The 17,384-nt window shown below is 35.6% G+C and overlaps 1 protein-coding gene across 1 annotated transcript in view; it reads left to right on the top strand.

The window, feature by feature from the left end:
- Positions 1 to 17,384, top strand: part of THSD4 (thrombospondin type 1 domain containing 4) — a 934,909-nt gene that overhangs the window by 189,803 nt on the left and 727,722 nt on the right. Inside the window, exon 4 of the mRNA XM_074294657.1 lies at positions 13,587 to 14,026. Coding sequence (XP_074150758.1) covers positions 13,587 to 14,026 — 440 coding nt within the window. The remainder of the gene's footprint in view (positions 1 to 13,586; positions 14,027 to 17,384) is intronic.

Below are 17,384 nucleotides of genomic sequence, written 5' to 3'. Positions count from 1 at the left end.
CCGCCCCGGAACATAAATCTATACATCCCATGAGTCCACACACTTGGTATATTTGAAAGTTTCCTCATGTTTTCTTGACATTACATGGCTACTAATAATTACTGTTGGGAGATAATAAGAGCTTTCATTTATATAAGGTTTTAAGGTTATAAAGCATTTTGCATATATTATCACATTTAATCTTTATAACAACCTTGTGAGGCAGTCAGTGCATAGATTATTTTCACTTTTACAGAGTTAGAAAAAGAAGCAACCTCATATCATGGATTAGATTAGAATTGAGATCATCTAGTCCACTAGTATGAAACCCAGATAGAAATGGGGATTACTAAACTGTATCTAAGAATCCCGATGGGTCACCTTTTGAGTTAGTAATATGTAATGTTTTCTATATTTTATCATATTTTTATTTTGTTAAGTATTTCCCAATTTAATTTGGTTTGGGTTCTACTCAGAATTATTATGTAATGCCAGAAAAACTGAGGCAAGACAGAGATGAGAGGTTTTTAATATTTTAATAGTGGAGAATTTGGAAGCCATGGCCAGGTGGCTGAATGGGACCCTTGTCTCAAAGCATTCAGCAACCAGCAAGTAATTCTAGAAATGTTTATAGGGCTCCAGCAATCAGGGAAACAAAGGCAAGGGGTGGGCAGAGTACTGTATCAGTGGAGATTCCAGGAAGGACCATAACTTTTTAATTCTGACAGGTCAAGAAGATGATCCAGCAGGACACAGGAAGTCTGGGCCCAGGAGATAGAGAGTGCCATATAGGTAATTGATATAAGCCATCTGGAGTTTTATGACTCTTTGGAATGCCAGAGTGGCCAGAATTCCACACCCCTAATTATCTCACTCCTAATGGCCAGGAAGGGGGGTAGTCACCAGGGAAACTGAGACAGAACAATTCAGAGAAACTGAGGCAGGGAAACTGAGGTATTACAATTAAGGGAAAATGAAGCATAACAATTATAAGTACATGTGGGGAGTGTATCTGTCATCTCTGATCTAGTATATTCCTTCATTTTACATGAAAAAAATTGAAGGCAATGGAGGCTAAGTGATTTACTCTTGTCTTTGAAGTGATACATACTTTTGCAAAGACTTTGTAATCATAACAATAATAACTAATCCTAATATAACACAAAAATTTGTAAAACATATTCCATATGATATCTTATTGGTTCTTTACAATAGCCCAGTAAAATAATAATATATGCATATATAATAAATATAATTAATATCCTCATTTTATAAATATGAAGATATAAAGAATTTGTAAATTGTGTAAAGGAAAATGGTTCAGTAAGCATCTGAAACAGTGTTTGAGTTTAGGTCTTCCTCATTCCAAGTAAGATACTCTATCTACCATCTCATCTGGATTTACCAGAAATTTAGATGATCAAAGTGTTGTGATTAGAGATTTTATTTCAGAAGCCATCCTTCCTTTCCCTCTCCCTCTCCCCGTCCTCTTCCCTCTCCCTCTCCTTTTCCTTCTCCCTTCTTTTTCTCCTCTCTCTCCTTTTCAATCTCCCTGAATCCCTTTCCTTCTCTGTCTTCATCTCCTTCTCCCTGTCTCTGTCTCCCTGTTTCCCTCTCCCTTTCTTCATCTCCTTCTTTCTCTTTCCCTCTCCCTATCTTCTTCTCCCCCTGTCCCTTTCCCTCTCCTCTTTCTTTTTGCTTTCTCCCTCTTTCCCTCATTCCCTCTGTGTGTGTGTGTGTGTGTGTGTGTGTGTGTGTGTGTGTGTGTGTGTGTGTATGTGTGTGTGTGTATTTTATTTCCATTTGGGGCTTAAGCTCTAGTTTCTAATATATTGACTCAGAAAATGGGTCTATATCTGAAAACTAGCTAATGTTTTACTATAAAAATGGTAGAATAATGTTAGAGACTCCCATGGAGCTATAATAATAATTGAAGAACTTCTAAAGAAATAAGCTTGATGTGGCCACATTACAAGAAATACACAGAAAACAATCTAATCTACTAGTGCTCAAAAACCAGTGTATTGATTGCCAGGGGGGCCTCAAAGCAAGACAAGCTACATTGGCAGCTTAAAACTTTCTATTTCTTGTCCAAGGGCTTGAGAAAGATCCTAATAGATGCTAACAAAGTCTTTGTTTAAGATAACAGAATAAAAGAGACTTTGAGGTTAAGTTCAGTTTATGCTTTTAGGGTCTAACCACCGGAATTTACATCTAAAGCCTTTGAAACATTACAAACATTCAGGGATGAACAATGAGAGACCAGAGGAAACTTGAATGCCCTGTGGTGACTGAATACAAAGTCGAATCAAGCTGTCCATCTGTAACTCCTAAGGAACAGAGATCCAAGGTATCTGTGGGTATCTGTACATACTACACTCTTGCAGACAGCTGGAGAGTACTGAGTCCATCTTCAAGGGATTATACTTTTTATTCATGTAGACATACAACTTATTCAAAGCCTGGCTTATATTTAAATTTCATCATTTGGAGAGAGTTTCAGTATGTCAGCTGAGAGGAATAATAACATACTCAGACCATGTCTGGGTTTTCTGAAACTTTTTCCAAAATAAAGAGGATAAGGGATGAGACTGGAGGCTTAATGATTCAATTTTGTTACATAACACAGTTATAGTGGAATTTTTAGCCATTACTAACTACTTTCACCACTGGCCTTCATGTGAGGTCCTCTAAAGTTTTACAATATTCTGGGTGCATTCTAAGTATTGGTCATAGGAAAGAACACTAGAACTACTTCTTAAAGTAAAAAGCAAAGAGAAAAGGGGAAAAAAATCTGAATATGTTCCAGTACTGAGATACCAATCTAGAGAGGGAAGAAATCGGAAGATCTGTAGAAAAAGTTTTTTTTCTTGAAAACAGAGCAATTTTGAATAAGCTGTTCACTAGCTGTTTCTACAAAACTGATTTAAGTCCATTGGTTCAGCTTAAACTGAACTCAATAATCCTATATAATGCTAAAGATCTGTTGGAAGAATTAGCTACTGTAGACTTTTCAAGCAAGCCACAATTCACTGACTTACCTGGACAAATTCTTAGGTTCACACTTGAAAGTATGGCCAAAGAAAGGCTCACAGGTGGGAAAATCCCTGGAAAGCAGGAAAAAACAAACAAACTAGGGAGAGCTCAAGAAAAACATCAAATAGGTTGAAATGGGTTTTATAAAATATCCCAAAGAATGCTTAAAGATCACTTACTTGAGCTATTCACTGTAATTTTAGTAGACAGTGAAATTCCCAAATCACGGACAAGACATGCCTCATTGTCTTGCTCAAACCTGATGGTGACTGCACATCTATTCCCCGCCACCCAACAGAATTAACACAACTAAACAAAACCCCTGAGTTTTCTAGATCTAATCTATCCTAAATAAGATACAGACTTGTTGAGCTCCGTATCCAATTCTATTTAATAAACCTTTCTCCAGTGCCTCAAGAATGAATGAGATAATTGGAGAATATCTGCATCCTGACTCAAATAGATTTATCATGAACAGGCATTTGGCAAACAACACAAGGAAAACTTAAAACTGTATGCACTACTGTGAAATGTACAAATCATCCATTCAAAACTGCAAAAGCTTTTGATTTTCTGGAAAGAAAATTTCTTTGGAAAATATTACAAATGTATACAATTTGGGAAAAACTACTTCTGGGGATGTAATGTTATATAGAAGCAACTTGAAATACACATAGAAGTAAGTAATCCTAGCTTTTTCTGAGTGATAATCTGGCATAGTGAGTAGAATGCTGGTCAGGGTTCAAATTCTACCTCATTAGCTGTATGACTTTGAATAAGTTATTTAACCATTCTGAACCTCAAGTTTCTTATCTGTAAAATGGGGGTAATGTCACAGAGGAAGCAGTAGAGAGAGAATGAGAAGGCATATTTGGATATCCATTGTTCACTGTCATGCCTTTAGTGATTCTCAATATTATTCTGAGAGTCAGATGAATAGATAATATTTACAAAGTGTCTAGTAATTTTTAAAGTCCTATAAATAAATGATAGTTACTATTATCTTTGATCTTTGCAATCAAACTGAGAGAAAGATGAGCACCTCCTTCCCTGTCTATTCCTCTACTTTTCCTTTGTGCTTTATTAGAAGAAGCATTAGCAATTGCAAGGAAAAATCCTCCTAATTTTAAAGCTTAAACATTGGTGTTGTTTCGTACATTATGAGTCTATTGTTAGAGGATGTTACATTGTTTTTCAAGCCCATTATAAGAAATGAAATATCTAGCAGATACTCCAACTAGCAAGTATTGGACTTCATGTTTTTTCCCATTCAAATATAATTACAGAAGTGTAGCTTCATTAAAACGTTATCTTTTTATGGTGCCTTACAATTTACAAAGCATTTTCCTTCTAGCAACCCAGTGGGGATAAGATTGCTGATTTCATTACTTCTCCATTTTGCAAGTGAGAAAAGTACATTCAAAGAGACCAGATGACTATCAGAAATGGTACATAATTCCCTAAGACCAGTGCTTTGTTTGGAATACTAAATTATGTCTCCAGGGAGGCAGATAGGTAGCAAACTTTTATGAAGTGCTTAGCATTTTCCAGACACTGTGCTAATTGCTAAGGACACAAATAAAAGCCCCCACCTCAGGGAGCTTACCTTCTAAGCTACCTACACATGAAAAGGAGCTGGAATGAGGAGGAAAGATAATAGGTACTTTTTATGAGATACTAGTGGTGGAAAGTTTTGGAGGGAGAAGATCAGCAAGGAGACAAATGAACTTGGATGGCCAGGACCCATATCAAAATGGAGACCCCCCCAAAAAGAAGTGGTAGAAGGGGGCCAAGGTGGTAGAGTGATGTTGTAGGGTGAGAAGGACCCAGGTAATTAAGGGAGTTTTAGGATGGGACAGCTGAGCCAGTAGCAAAGTCTTTGGAGTCAGAAACACAACTAGGAAGTCAATGAATGGCATAGCCAGCCTGTCCCTGTTCCTAAAGTCCTGAAAGGAATTCACCAGTGAGAGAATGAAAGGCATTAAAAAAGAATATTGAAAAGTGAGAAGGCCTCAGAGACTGAGTGATCATTAAAAAAAGTAATGGGCTTACCAAGATAATTGAAAATAAATAATGGGATAAGTGGGTCATTCAGTGGATAGAGCTTCTAGTCCTGGAGTTCAAATCTTGCTAGCTACATGACCTTTGGATCTAACTCAAATCACCTCAGACAGATAGATAGATAGAGAATACCCTCTTTAGTCTCTCATTTGATTAAGGACAATTACAATAAATTTTTTTGTAGAATTAAAAAAAATATCAATTAAATTAAATAAAAAGGCTGATAATTAAGATACCCCTAAGTATTTCTCTTTCAAACTGTACTCTTGGAGCCTGATACTAACTGGTCAGAAAAAAATGTATAAGCATGACAAATAACTATTTTGGTAAGACACTCAAGGTAGGGCTGGGAAGTCCATATCTCGGGCTCTGTCATAGCATCTATCATTTGTAAGTTATCTTTAAAATAATCTAGCTCCTTTCTATTTTTCCAATTTTCTTTTTTTTTTTTCTGCCTTCCAAGCACTCTGATTCAGGGACCTTGGCCTTTTGAAGCTTCTAGAACAAGACATTTGTGCTCTTGATGTTACATTTTATCTATCTTCCTTCTCTGGAATTTTCTCCATCATTTCTTTTATCTCCTGACTTCTTTCAAGTATTAGCAAAAATCCCCCCTTCTGAAAAAAGCCTTTTCCATCCTCCTCACTCCTAATGCAAGTACCTTCCCTTTGAGATTATTTCCAATTTACCATTGTGTATATCTATCCATTTACCATCCATCTCTCTCTTTCTCTCTTTCATTTATTTCCATACATCTCTATCTCTTTCTATCCATTTTCTATCTATCTAGTGTGAACATAGTTTTTTGGCTGTTTCCTCCTCCATTTGAATCAGAGTTCTTTGAGGACAGACTTCACAGGGCTTAGCATAATACTTGGAACATAATAAGCACTTAAATGCTTGTTGACCTGTCTTAAAAATACTTAAAGGAATTGATGCATTTAACTGTATAGTTATGGAAATTCAGAATGCTGGTGACTTCTCCACAAAAGAAACAGTACAGCAGCAGAGTATGAGAAGACATCTTGTATAGTATCAAACCATTCTTCATATTCATGCTAAATGTGTGGGACAGATGGAGAAACAATTTAGCATCAAAATGGTCAATGGCTTTGAGGTTCCTAGAACAGAAGCCTTTGAACTAGGCAGGAAGCCACAGACTCAAAATTTGGAAAACTAGAATTGTATAATAGTAGATTAATTCACTATGAATATAATCAACTAATTAGAAATGATATAATTCTCATTGGGAGGGAATAGTGGAGATCTGAATATCCCTGGTTTGAAGAATTAACATTGGAAAACTTCATTGTCATATTAGACAATATATGCCACTGAAGCTTTTTTGGAAATTCAAGAAATTGAGCACTGGTGGGGTGAAAGCTCCCAATTATGAATTATAAGCCATGGAGATGTCCATATGGAATGACAATGGATGAAGTTCATGTTAATGAATTATGATTTAAAAAAAGGAAAGGGATCAGTCACACATTAAATGAACACATTGAAAACATTTTGTTACACATCTGGTTCCCTGGATAACTATCTAATTCATCACAGGGTATAATGAAAAGCATGTTGGGTCTGAAGAGAGAGGAGACCTGAGTTCTAGCCCCAGTTCTAGCTTTGACTAGTAGAATAGAAAGGAGCTTACTTTCTAAAAGTAAAACAGAGCACACAAGAAAGAAATTCTTGGGATGGTGAGTGATGCCACGGGAGAGAAGGTGCCATAGGTTGACACACCTTGTCTGTAGTAAGTAATAGTACCTGTTTCATTATATCTTCAGCACATAGTATTCAAATACATCAGAGATCTATGATTTTATCAATTTTGGAGATTCCTGGTGTGGGGATAGCACTTTTACTAATAGAGAACTGTAATATGCCTAGAGGATAAAAATTTAAACAATTTATTTTCAAGACTATGGAAAGTACATTGGCTTTGGAATCAGAGAACCTGAGTTCCAATCAGAAATTCACTACCTGCTTTGTCTTAAATGAATCACTTAACCTTCTGGTGCCTCAGTTTCCTTATCTGTAAAACAAGGGATTTGGATTAGATGGTGTCTAAAATCCTTTCTAGTTCTGAATTTCTGCTTCTATCGCTTTATAAGAGGAGGAGTTGTTAGATTGATACATTGGAATCTGAATGACAAATCTTTACCTTTAACACAACAAACTGGTTTCAACTCTGGAGACATTTACCCATTAATAATTTTTGAACCTATGCCATCATTCACACCAGTATTTTTCTCAATAGTTTTCAAAGTGCCTTCATCCCTCTAAAAGCATCAGGCATAGAATACGTTTATTTAGAGCAACCAAAACCACAAAAGGACCAACATTCTAGTAAACACTATGTAAATGTTCTTGTCGTGTTTTTATTATTCTTATTTTACCTGTGCTCATGATAAACAATAATTATAGTCAGCCTTGCTAAACTCCATTTCTCTCCCTACAGATTCACAGTGTCAATAAATTCATTGTACCAAAATCTGTGTCCCACCGACTGCTCCTGTGGATCATTCATTGTCCTCCTCTAAATCTTGATTTCTTTCCTCTAGTTGCGTAGCCTTAGTTATCCCCTCTGGAGATATTTCTTGTTGTTGTTCTTTTTTATTAAATTGTATTTTATTTTTCCAAATATATGCAAAGATAGTTTTCAACATTCACCTTTGCAAAAGCTTGTGTTCCAAATATGTCTCCTCCCCTTCTTTCCCCTAGACAGCAAGCAATAGGTTAAACATATGTAACATAAACATATTTCCATATTCTTCATGTTGCACAAGAAAAATCAGGTCCAAAGGGGGGAAAATATGAGAAAGAAAAAAAAAGCAAGCAAACAAAAGTAACAACAATAAAAAAGTGAGAAACACTATGCTTTGATTCATATTCAGTCTCCATAGTTCTCTCTCTGGATGGGGATGACTTTTTCCATCCCAAGTCTATTGCAATTGCCTTGAATCACTCACTTCATTGTTGAAAAAAGCCAAGTCCATCATAGTTGAATTCTGAAGATACGTTAGTTTCTTTTTGTAGGTCTTTATGGATTTGGTGATCAATAAACAGATCATTTGTTCCCTGCAGTGACCCTTACTTTCTTTTAGTAGGATGCTTTTTTTCTGTTCCGATGCTTCTGATTTCTATCAAATGGTGTTTCAAGCTGCACACCTTCTGTGTGGTCACCAGTTTGGCAATTCTGGTGTGTGTGCTAATAATATTCCATTGTCACTATATAACACATGCCCTTCTCCCTAACCCATATATGGCGTAAAATTGAAACCAAATTAGAGAAAATTATTCTAATCAATTATTCTGTGTTTAAGGGTGTCTAAGCCCTGGAAAACAGTTTGTATTATGTTTTTTTGTTCTATTTCAGTTAAATTACCATGGAGAACACTTAAAATAAGGGTTTTTGGAGTGTCAAATGTTATTTCAATTTTTCTTCTACTTTTTATTCTGTTGTAGTCCCATAGCATGAAAAGAATGTTGTTCTTCATGTCTCAAAATGTTACTATTGCTTTTGTGGAGTTGATTAATTATGTCTGCATCTTCATGACCTAGTTTCAGATTTTCTTGGCAGAGATACTGGAGTCATTTATAGTTTATTTTACTAAAGAGGAAACTGAGGCAAACAGAGTTCTTAGGGTATTAAGTGATTAAAACTGGATTTGAATTCAGGATCTACTGACTCTGGGCCTAGTACCTTATCTATTCCCACCCAAATGCCTTTAAAATATGTTACTCCTGACTACTAACAGGAGGGCATATATAGTAAGTTGTTTTTCCATAGCTCCATTGGATATATTTAGGTGGACTGTCCTATATACTTTTAATTTTTTTATTTCAATTTTTAAATTTTCATTTATTTTTTTATTTTATGCTGAGGCAACTGGAGTTAAGTGACTTGCCCAGGGTTATCACACAGCTAGGAATTGTTAAGTATCTGAGACCAGATTTGAACTCAGGTCCTCCTGACTTCAGGGCTGGTGCTCTATCCACTGCTCCACCTAGCTGTCCCAGTTCTATATACTTTTAACTTGTAAAAACTTCATTGTGGCAAGATGACTGATCTGGCTGAGGGGACATTGTCAATAGCTGTGGAATGATAAAAATAATACATTATGTTGATATTGTACTTTACAATTAAAAAAATATTTTTCCATACTTTTTTTTCTCAATGTATCCTTATGACAGCTTTATTCAATGATCAGAATAGAAATTATGTCCATTGACAGATGAAGAAATACAAATTCATAGAAGTTATATAATGTACTCAAGGTCACACAGCCAAGAACTAGTAGGCTAATACTAGATTCTGATTCCTAAACCAGAGTTTTTTTTTTTCCTTCTTTTTAATTATAGCTTTTTATTTACAAAACATATGCATGGGTGATTTTTCAACATTTACCCTTGCAAAACCTTCTGTTCTAACTTTTCCCCTCCTTCCTCCTATCCCTTCCCTTAGATGGCAGGTAGTCCAATACATGTTAAATATGTTAGACATATACATATTTATATAGTTATCTTGCTGCACAAGAAAAATCGGATTTAGAAAGAATGTAAAAATAACCTGAGAAGGAAAATAAAAATGCAAGCAAACAATAACAGATAGAGTGGAAATGCTATATTGTGGTCCACCCTCATTTCTCATAGTTCTTTTGCTGGGTGTAGCTGGTTCTCTTCATTACTTAACAATTGGAAGTGATTTGAATCATCTCATTATTGAAGAGGGCCACATCCATCAGAATTGATCATCATTTAGTATTGTTGTTGAAGTATATAATAATCTCCTGGTTCTGCTCATTTCACTCAGCATCAGTTCATGTAAGTCTCTCCAGACCTTTGTGAAATCATCCTCTTGGTCATTTCTTACAGAACAATAATATTCCATAACATTCATATACCACAATTTACCCAGTCATTCTCCAATTGATGGGCAACCACTCAGTTTTCAGTTTCTGGACACTAGAAAGAGGGCTGCCACAAACATTTTTGCACAAGGAATCCCTTTCCCTCTTTTAAGATCTTTTTGGGATATAAGCCCAGTAGCAACACTGTTGGATCAAAGGATATGCAAAGTTTGAAAAATTTTTGAGCATATGTAAACCAGAGTTATTTCCACTAAGTTAATTAGTTCACATAAAAATTTAATCAATCAATAAGCATTTTGTTAAGTTCTTATTCTGTGTCAGGTATTATGCTAAACTCTGTAGCTACATCAAAAGGCAAAAAGTATCTGTGTCTTTGAGGAACACACATTCTAATGTAACACCATAAAAATAATTATGTATGAGATCTATACAGGGTGATTAGCAGTTATTAAAGAAAAGGTATTAGGAATTTCTATGAACTTCACAATTCTTTAATTCATTGAACTAATTCAACCATGGATACAAACTGGAACATCAGGAGGTGGAAAAGAAGCAAGAATCAGATTTTTAAAAAAATGATTATTGAGGCAATTTTTTTTCTTTATTTATTTAGGATGAGAAAATTTAGTTCAAGAGGTGGAGCTGTGGATAGAGTTCTGGTTTCTTAGTTAGAAGACCTGAATAAATTTCCTTATTCCATGGCAAATGATTTAATTTCTCAGCCTCAGTTTGCTTATTTGTGAAATGAGAATAATAATAGCACTTACATTGCAGAATTATTTTTGAGGTTCAAATGAAATAATATAGCTAAAATATTTTGCAAATCTTAAAGTATACAAATGTGACTACTATAACAACCACAACAACAATAACTATTACTATTACGACTGAATGGGGTATGCCATTCTTTGGCTGACATACTGTATCCAATAATAGTAGTAGGGTCTGTTTTATTTATTTATTTATTTATTTTTGCTGAGGCAGTTGGGATTAAGTGACTTGTCCATGGTCACACAGCTAGGAAGTGGTAAGTGTCTGAGGTCAAATTTGAAATCAAGTCCTCCTGACTTCAGGGCTGATGCTCCACTTTGCTACCTACCTGCTCCAGTTGGGCCTGTTTTATTGTATTTGCAGCACATATAACATAGTATTTAAATACATTAAAAATTTGTGATTTTATCAATTTTGGGAATTCTTCATATAAGAATATAAGGTATACCCTGCTTACAGAGTAATGGACTGTGACTAAAAGATAAGATTTTTTTTTTTGACTTGACAGTTCTCTGGCTCAGACCTTTGGCTTGGGCCTTTATTTTTTTATTTTATTTTATTTTTTTTTATTCATTTTTCCAAATTATCCCCTCCCTCCCTCCACTCCCTCCCCCCAATGACAGGTAATCCCATATGTTTTACATGTGTTACAATATAACCTAGATACAATATATGTGTATAAATACCATTTTCTTGTTGCACATTAATTATTAGCTTCCGAAGGTATAAGTAACCTGGGTAGATAGACAATAGTGCTAACAATTTACATTCACTTCCCAGTGTTCCTTCTCTGGGTGTAGTTATTTCTGTCCATCATTGATCAACTGGAAGTGAGTTGGATCTTCTTTATGTAGAAGATTTCCACTTCCATCAGAATACATCCTCATGCAGTATTGTTGTTGATGTGTACAGCGATCTTCTGGTTCTGCTCATTTCACTCAGCACCAGTTGATGTAAGTCTCTCCAAGCCTCTCTGTATTCCTCCTGCTGGTCATTTCTTACAGAGCAATAATATTCCATAACCTTCATATACCATAATTTACCCAACCATTCTCCAACTGATGGACATCCATTCATCTTCCAGTTTCTAGCTACAACAAAAAGATCTGCCACAAACATTTTGGCACATACAGGTCCCTTTCCACTCTTTAGTATTTCTTTGGGATATAATCCCAATAACAGCAATGCTGGGTCAAAGGGTATGCACAGTTTGATAACTAAAAGATAAGATTTTAAGCAGTTTATTTCTAAGACTATGGAAAGAACATTGACCTTTCATGATACTATCATATCTCAATAACTTTTTTCTATGTATGCTATTTTTCTTTTAAAAAGTAAATTCTTTGAGGGCTCAGACTACCTTTGGGTTTTTAATTGTATATCCTCCAATATAAGCCCAAGGATCATGTAACACTTACAGAAGTGATTCTTTTTCTTTTTCTAAATAGGTTTGTACTAGCTGGCATTTGAGGTCCCTTCTAAAGCTAAGATTATGTGACTAATTACATGATTTGCTTCCTGAAAGTTCCCTAGGATGTTGCTAGGTTTTCTGAGCCATTCTGTCTCTTAGTCACTTTCTTTGTCTTCATTTAACATGATATACAAATTTTGCATATTGACTGTAATTCTACCACTGGAATGTAATCAGAAGAAGGTAGCCTTTTAAAACCCAGCCATGTGGCTTTAGGTGGAGACTCAGTGTTTTTCAGGGAAAATCTTAGGCTGGATTCCAGGAGACTTCAGTACAAGGTTTGGCTCCATCCCTCATTTAATTTGGGATCTTGAGTTATCATTCCTTCTCAGGTTTGCTATTGTTATTATTATTACTATTTAATGTGTAAAATAGGGATTATAATTCCTATGTTTTCTTAGGCTGTGAAGGCAAATTCAATTAAGCAATTGAATTCAAAGACAATCTGAGTGACTAAGAACAGGCTTTCAGCTCCCAAGTAAAATAATGCTCTGTAAATTCACAAAAGTAGGTTAATTAGGTAAGTTTTCTAAAACTCTGGTTGTTCACAAAAAAGTTAAATTTCAATCCTTGGTTTTATGAAAAATTTGAACTCAGTTTTAGAGATATATTCATAATAACACTTTTATTTAAGTAACAAAAATGGTAATGATTAACATTTATATGATATTTTAAGATTTGTTGTCTGATTTATAGACATCTGATTCCCACAACAATATCATGGGATAGGGGATATTATTACAGATGAAAAAACTGAAGTTTAATTGACTTGCTCAGATTCACACATCAGGAACTTGTGTCTAAATTAGAATTTGAACTCAGTTTTTCCTGACTCTAGAGTTGGCAAAGTACTTCTCCCGCAATAGTCACATGAAGACGGCAATGGAAATGTTGGGGGGGGGGTGTCTCTTTTTACAGAGAAGGAAAGTGAAGTTGAAGAGGAACAATTAACTTACCAATAGATATATAACTAAAATTTAAATATTTTTACTCCAAATATAGTCTTTAGTTCATTACACTGTTGCTTCAAGTATGAGTATATGCAGATATACCAGTCTGAACAATATAATTCTGATTTCTCATGACTTTGAAATCTAGAACTTTGACCCCCTCATTCCATACCTCATTTCACAGAAAACTGAGAGGTCTAAAAATGTGATAATGTAGTTCTTTTCAGACTTTTGTGATGCATTGATTAGTTTTGTTGATGTTTTTCTCTTCTTTTCTTCTTTCAAAATATGTTTGTTATATGGGGAGGCTATCTGAAAAGGGAAGGGAAAATTTTGGCAATGGAAATTTCTAAAAATCAACACAAATAGGACTTTTAAGAAAGCAAAGAGATCTTGGGTTTCTCTTCTTCTATCCATTCTTATTCTAACCTTTCTTTTTTTTAGGTTCCTCAGAGGATAGGAGAGTCTACTAATGCTTCAGAAGACAGTAATGAGGGCATCCCAGGAGTGTGGGGTGCTTGGGGTCCTTGGTCAGCTTGTTCGAGGACATGCAGCGGTGGTGTGATGGAGCAGACACGACCTTGTCTTCCTAGCACTTATCGCATGAGAAGTTACCATAGGCCTGGGACTTCATTCCCAGCTTCAGAGAGGGCTCTCTCCTACCATTGGGCGCATCTCCGTGAAGATTCAGGAAGTCCGTATTCCAGCCATGTCATCTCTGCCATCCGCAACTCTGTTCCCCTCCATAGAAACCAGGATCAGAGAGCAGGACTGCAGTCTGCTGCCACTTTTGGGGATCGGAATGATAGCCATCTAAACCAAGGGATCTTAAGGGGCAGTCGGCAATCACACTCTCGAGGGAGGGAACCAAAATCAGAAAAAAGGTACTGCACCTGCATACCCTATCTCCTCAAGTAATCCTAGCTTGCTAATATGCTAATAATAAATTGATAATACAATTCTAATAACTAATATCTAACAAGAACTAATATCTCTTTGTGTAATAGATTTTTTTGTTGTTCCAGATCTATATTTTTATTGATGTAGAGTGATCTTGAGAAAATTCTCTCTATCAAAACAAATCATAAAATATCTTGCAATTTTTAATTTGAGAGGGATTTCTGAGACATTCAGAGGTGAAAGGGACTTGTCCAGGGTCATACAAACAATATCTTTCAGAAGCAGGAGGATTTCAAACTTGATCTAATTCCTGATTGCTAGCCACCATCCCATGCCTCCTCTCAATAATTTAATATTCCACTGCCATTGTTAATGATTTACTATGAGGAATACAAGGGATAATGTTATAAAAAATTACTCATGCATATGTACTGTCAAATTTTTTTATAATTATAAAATTAATAAAAAAAAGGATTTAGTATGAGTCAAGCGGTGTGCCTAATTTTGCCCATGCCAAAGAAACAAGTGAAATTTATATTTCAAGAAACTTACATTCATTGGGGGAAACAGCATGTATAGGATGCTATTCTAGCAGCTGGGGGATCAGAAAAGATCTCCTATAGAAGATGGCACTTTAGCTTTGAAGAAAGCTACAGATTCTTAGAAGCAAAAATAAGGAGGAAAAGTATTCCAGGAACAGGAGAGGGAGAAGCTGAGTTTTCAGCCTATATAAAAGTACAAACATGGGAGATAGAATGCTATGGATGAAGAATAACAAATAGACCAATTTGTCTGGACTTTTAGAGTGCTTAAAGGGGAGTGTTATAATTGAAATTAAAGCAAACTGAGGCACTATGTCCTGATCACATTCAATTTGTTGGTAATCAGTATTATTACCAATGAATTGAATATGCTCAGAACTTTGTGCTCAGTTTACCTTAATTTCAATCATGATAGAACTAATGTAATAGAAATGTAATCACTCCATCTGCCAACTCTGGCTATTTTTACTGAATGCCTCCCATGCCTAGATTGTTCTCTCTTCTTATCTCTGACTCCTGGCTTCAAGTCCCAGATAAAATGCTGCCTTCTGAGGAAGCCTTTCTTGATGTCCATTATTTTTAGTGCTTTCCCTCTGGTGAGTGTTTCCAATTTATCCTGTATATAGCTCATTCTACAGTTGTTTGCAAGATTGTGAACTTCTTGAGAATAGACACTGTTTTTTTCCCCTTTCTTGCCATTCTCAGTACTTAGCATAGTGCCTGGAACATAGTAGCTCCTTAATATATATTTACTGACTGACTTAGCAACTAATTGGCTATGGCTTGTGGTGGTGAGAGAGGATGAATAATTTAGAAGCATTATGAGTGTACCTGGGTGACTAGAAGCATGGTGATGTCCTTTACAAAAATATGAACACTCAGAAGAGGGGTGAGTTTTGGGGAAAAGATAATGAATTCTGTTTTGAACAAGTTGAATTTAACATGTTTATGAACATCCATTTGGAAATAACTAGTAGACACTTGGTGATATGGGCTTGGATCTTGGGAGAGAGCAGAGATGAATATATAGATCTGGGAGTCATCTGCATAGAGATAATTGAATTCATGGAAATTGATGAGCTCACTAAGAAAGAGAGTGTAGAGAGAGATTACACATGATTAGTGGTTAGTACTATATCTCCTCAGTGAAGAGTGTGCCAAGTTCTTATTATTCCCAAATGGCTTGAGCAGACTTCAGGGATATCTTGGATCCTTTATTTGTTCTACTGGCTATGAGCCTTAGTATGAAGAGTTTTGAACTTCAGAGTAACAGAGGTTGATCTGATGCTTGAATTTGTAAACTGTGTCTTAATACTCCTCTTTTCATCTTTTGATTTATTCTCATGGCCATTGAAAATGTTGCCGCCAACCCCATCCTAGTCTTTTGTTCTAAATAATCTTCAAAGTCAGACAAATTCTTCTCTTGTTAGGACTTAAGAAAAAGTTTCTAGGGGCAGCAGGTCCACTGTTTTCCTGCACATTTAAATCCAAAGAATATGTTATACTTTGGGTCATTAACTGAATATTTGATACTAGCCATCTTTCCCCAACACATGCATTTATAAACATAACTTATGTCAATGGCACTGTGGTACAGTGGACAAAGAACTGGCCTTGGACAGAAGTTCTGCCATGGAAACATAGTGCCAATGTGGACAAGTTACTTAATTTTATGATGTCTCAGGCCACTTTCAAGACTATAAATTAAAAAGAAGCTGCGACTATACATTGGTAGAAGTTGTTCCTACTCCAAGAAATAATAAGTCTGGCAAAAAAAAAGCCCATGGAATTTTATTAGAAATCTAAATATTAACCAGTCACTTCCACTAAGATATTATTTTTTACTGAGGAATACCATGCAGAGGATTTTTTTAAAGTAAGGATTGGACCTAAGGAGACAATGAAGTCCCTTCTAAGTCTGCAATTTTGTGATTATGTGTTTCAGTGAAGAGTTCTGCTGCAGTTTGTTTCTAATCATTTCTCATTAACATTGGGAAATTTCTATGGATTTGATATAGAGATAAGATCTTTCTTCTAGATTAAAGTTGCAGAATTAGCAAGTATTTATAAGTAACTAATAATAATTTAAAAGTAGTGAGGTAGACTTTCTATCTTCCAATTCTATGCTTTTTTCTCTGGTGTCCTACATGCCTGAAATGTCCTTGCTCTTTCTGTCTCATGCTTTCCCTGCCTTCTTTCAGCTCAGCAATTATTCCACTTTCTGTAAGATGTATTTCTTGGCCTCCTTTAATGGTAGTAAAATACCTTTACTCTCAGATTAAGTTAAATGTATCATGTGATATATGTATTTATATACATATATATATATATGTATATACAGAGAGAGAGAGAGAGAGAGAGAGAGAGAGAGAGAGAGAGAGAGAGAGAGAGAGAAAGAGAGAGAGAGAGAGATACTTGTTTGCATGTTGTCCTTTCTTCTTTCCCCACTCCCATTTGAATGTGAACTCCTTGAGGGAAAGGACTATTCTAACATTAGTGCCCAGCTCATAGTAATCATCCAATAAGTGATTGCTGACAAAATAAATGCTATTTGACTTAGTGGTATACTCTAACTTCCTACAATCCATCATAGAAACTATGGTGTAAGACAAGACTAGAGTAAGAGTTAAGGATCAGAATACAATCACTTTATACAGAAGGACTATATTGGGAAGGGACTCTGGACCTCATCCTGTTCCCAACAGATATTTCTCTTTTTTTTGGGAATTCTCTCCTTATTTTCTTGCCAGCAGAGATTTTTCCCCCCTTGATTCAATAATGGGAGATGAAGTTACTGTTT

This window comes from Sminthopsis crassicaudata, chromosome 2 (genome assembly GCF_048593235.1).
Source record: "Sminthopsis crassicaudata isolate SCR6 chromosome 2, ASM4859323v1, whole genome shotgun sequence".
Classification (NCBI taxonomy): domain Eukaryota; kingdom Metazoa; phylum Chordata; class Mammalia; order Dasyuromorphia; family Dasyuridae; genus Sminthopsis; species Sminthopsis crassicaudata.
The sequence above is the reverse complement of the archived record's forward strand: the minus strand, read 5'-3'. Positions and strand labels throughout refer to the sequence as shown.